Below are 2,752 nucleotides of genomic sequence, written 5' to 3'. Positions count from 1 at the left end.
GGGCGCTGAGCGGGGCCCGGGGGGGGGTTAGCCCATGCACGGGGCGGTCCCCAGCGGCGCAGGGCCGGGGCTGGGGCCTGGAGCGTGGGTTGCCCTGAGTTTCGGGCCAGGAGCGCAGGGCATCCGGGACGCGGGGCCCGATGTGCTGGGGTCTCCCCCCAGGTGTGGGTCTCATGAGCGTGGGGGGGCCTGGGGGACAGGGCCCGATGTGCTGGGGTCCCCCCCAGTTGTGGGGCCCATGAGCGTGGGGGGGCCTGAGCCCTGTGTGCTGGGGTCCCCCCTAGGTGTGGGTCTCATGAGCGTGGGGGGGCCTGGGGGACAAGGCCCTATGTGCTGGGGTCCCCCCCCCCAGGTGTGGGGCCCATGAGCGTGGGGGGGCCTGGGGGACAGGGCCCTATGTGCTGGGGTCCCCCCCAGGTGTGGGGCCCATGAGTGTGGGGGGGCCTGGGGGACAGTGCCTAATGTGCTGGGGTCCCCCCAAGGTGTGGGGCCCATGAGTGTGGGGGGGCCTGGGGGACAGGGCCCGATGTGCTGGGGTCCCCCCAGGTGTGGGGCCCATGAGCTTGGGGGGACCTGGGCCCTATGTGCTGGGGGGTCCCCCCCAGGTGTGGGGCCTATGAGCGTGTCCATCCACATGATTGCTGGTACCTATGGGGGGCAGAGCCCCACAGGTGACTGGCGTCCTGGGAAGCAGGTGGCCATGAAGGATGGGGCAGGGCTGAGGGCTGCAGCTGGGGGCAGCTGCCCACTGAGTGCCCTGTGCCTGCAGTACCCGTCTCTGCTGCAGTGGCTGCAGCTCCCTCCGAAGGGGCTATGTCCAATGGGGTCTACGTGCCTCCTAGCGCGGCCAACGGGGATGTGAAGCCGGTGGTTTCCACGACGCCGCTGGTGGACTTCCTCATGCAGCTGGAGGATTACACGCCTACGGTAATGGAACGGACTGGTAGGCAGCCTTGTGTGCTGGTGACAGTGGGCATCTGGGCTCCCTGCAAGCCACAACAAGGAAACAGAGTTTCTCCAACTTTTTTTCGTCTGCAGATCCCAGATGCTGTCACAGGCTATTACCTGAACAGAGCAGGATTTGAAGCCTCTGATCCGCGCATGTAAGTGGCAGCTGGTATAGCAGGGTATGGCTTTAAGGATCCTGTACGGGGTCTGATAGCTTGGGGCCCCAAGAGATATCATTTTAACCCCGCTGATGCTCAGTGCTTTCCGTCTAAAGTTATCCCTTGTCTTTCCTTGCTGGACAGCATTCGTTTGATCTCTCTGGCTGCACAGAAGTTTATTTCTGACATTGCCAATGATGCACTGCAGCACTGCAAGATGAAGGGAACAGCCTCTGGCAGCTCCCGCAACAAGAGCAAGGTGAGAAAAGGATGGAACTGCTGCTCTGATGGGGGAAGATGTCTTCCCCTGCGGCTGCAGCAAGTTAAGACACGATGCAGGGATGTGTGTTGTAGAAAGTAGTTTTAAATCTATTGTGCTGCTGAAAGGCTCTTGAACAGCTGCCTGACACCCTTGCTAACAAGCTAAGGCTCTGCCAGGGGAAAAGGGATACTAGTGAGAAAATGAAACGGGCAGTGGAGTTCATGGACTACACCTTGGTGGCTTTCACAGGAATGTTTGAGTTGCTGTATTTGATTAGACCAGGGGCCATGTAGCCCTGCATCCTCTTGATGCTTTAAGGAAAAATATAAACAAGCAGTAAGTGTGTAGAAACAGTTTCTGGGAATTCTCCCAATCACCATCTATTTGTGGTTCAGGAGCTTTATGACAGAGATGTAATTTGTAGCTTTGAGAACCCTCAGTGCGGTTCTGTGCTTGTTGAGCAGTTGAGGGCAGAGAGCAAATGAAATGCTTAGTACTTAAGGACTGGTTAATGCCCAAGACGCTGATCTGCAGCTGATTCTGGGAATTGTGGATGTACAGGTCACCACAACTTCTAGAGGAAAAAGCTAAACCCACAAGGTTGCTGAGGAATGCCCAGCAGTTTAGATTGTTGTTGCTGTAACTGACTGTACTCCCTGTCCCTCCAGGATAAGAAGTACACGCTGACTATGGAGGACCTGACACCGGCACTTGCAGAATATGGCATCAATGTGAAAAAGCCACATTACTTCACATAAAGACTGAGGGATGTCTCTGGGAACTTTTGTAGAGTTGTTTCTGTGCCATTAAACAGTTGGGTAGGTTTTATTTCTTTTTGTGTAGAGGCAGCTTGTCTCCAGCCCATGTGCTAATGCCTTGCTTGCCATGAGTAAAATACCATGTCAGCTGGTTTGCAAAGGCCTCTATTTTTGCTACATAAATGAAAGTTAGTCCTATGCCTTTGAAAGTCCTGCACAGAGAGAAGTATGTTGTAGTGCTCGCAACCAGTGGATTCTAGTTACAGCTTTCACTAGTTCTGGGGCGCTCAGCCCTGCCCCAAGAAGCTGAAGGAAAGGTGAAGTGGCAACAGAACTGCCCAACCCTCTTCTTCAGATCTTCCTCCCAAGCATACCCACTGTTTTTTCCAGAGGAATGCTCTGGTCCCTGCACGGCTACTACCATAGATGTAGCTCGGGCCCTTCTCTCAGAAGATAATGGTGCTGTTAGCCCCAGCTGCTTTCCAGCTACCAGTTACTGGAGGAATTTTGGTACAGGCGAAGATCCAGAGCCTAGGGCTCTGAGTGTTGAGCAGCCCTCGCGTCAGCCTTGCCCCCTTTTGTGGGCAACGCTCTGTGCAAGCACACACCCCTCCACCAGCAGCCGG

At 55.9% G+C, this 2,752-nt stretch overlaps 1 protein-coding gene across 3 annotated transcripts in view; it reads left to right on the top strand.

Annotated features, from left to right (window-relative positions):
• Positions 1-1,278, top strand: part of TPP1 (tripeptidyl peptidase 1) — a 9,877-nt gene extending 8,599 nt beyond the window's left edge. The window contains exons 12-14 of one of the 3 annotated variants that reach the window (XM_026063537.1): positions 662-943; positions 1,039-1,103; positions 1,251-1,278. In XM_026063537.1, the coding sequence (XP_025919322.1) occupies positions 662-862 (201 nt within the window). In that variant the 3' untranslated portion in view covers positions 863-943; positions 1,039-1,103; positions 1,251-1,278. Of the gene's footprint in view, positions 1-661; positions 944-1,038; positions 1,104-1,250 lie in introns of those variants that run through there. The other 2 variants (XM_026063545.1, XM_026063551.1) reach the window with 2 other exon arrangements.
• Positions 1,279-2,752: the final 1,474 nt, after the last annotated feature.

Source organism: Apteryx rowi, unplaced genomic scaffold (assembly GCF_003343035.1).
Source record: "Apteryx rowi isolate R43461 unplaced genomic scaffold, aptRow1 scaffold_1004, whole genome shotgun sequence".
Classification (NCBI taxonomy): domain Eukaryota; kingdom Metazoa; phylum Chordata; class Aves; order Apterygiformes; family Apterygidae; genus Apteryx; species Apteryx rowi.
This window is presented reverse-complemented; position numbering and strand designations above follow the sequence as displayed.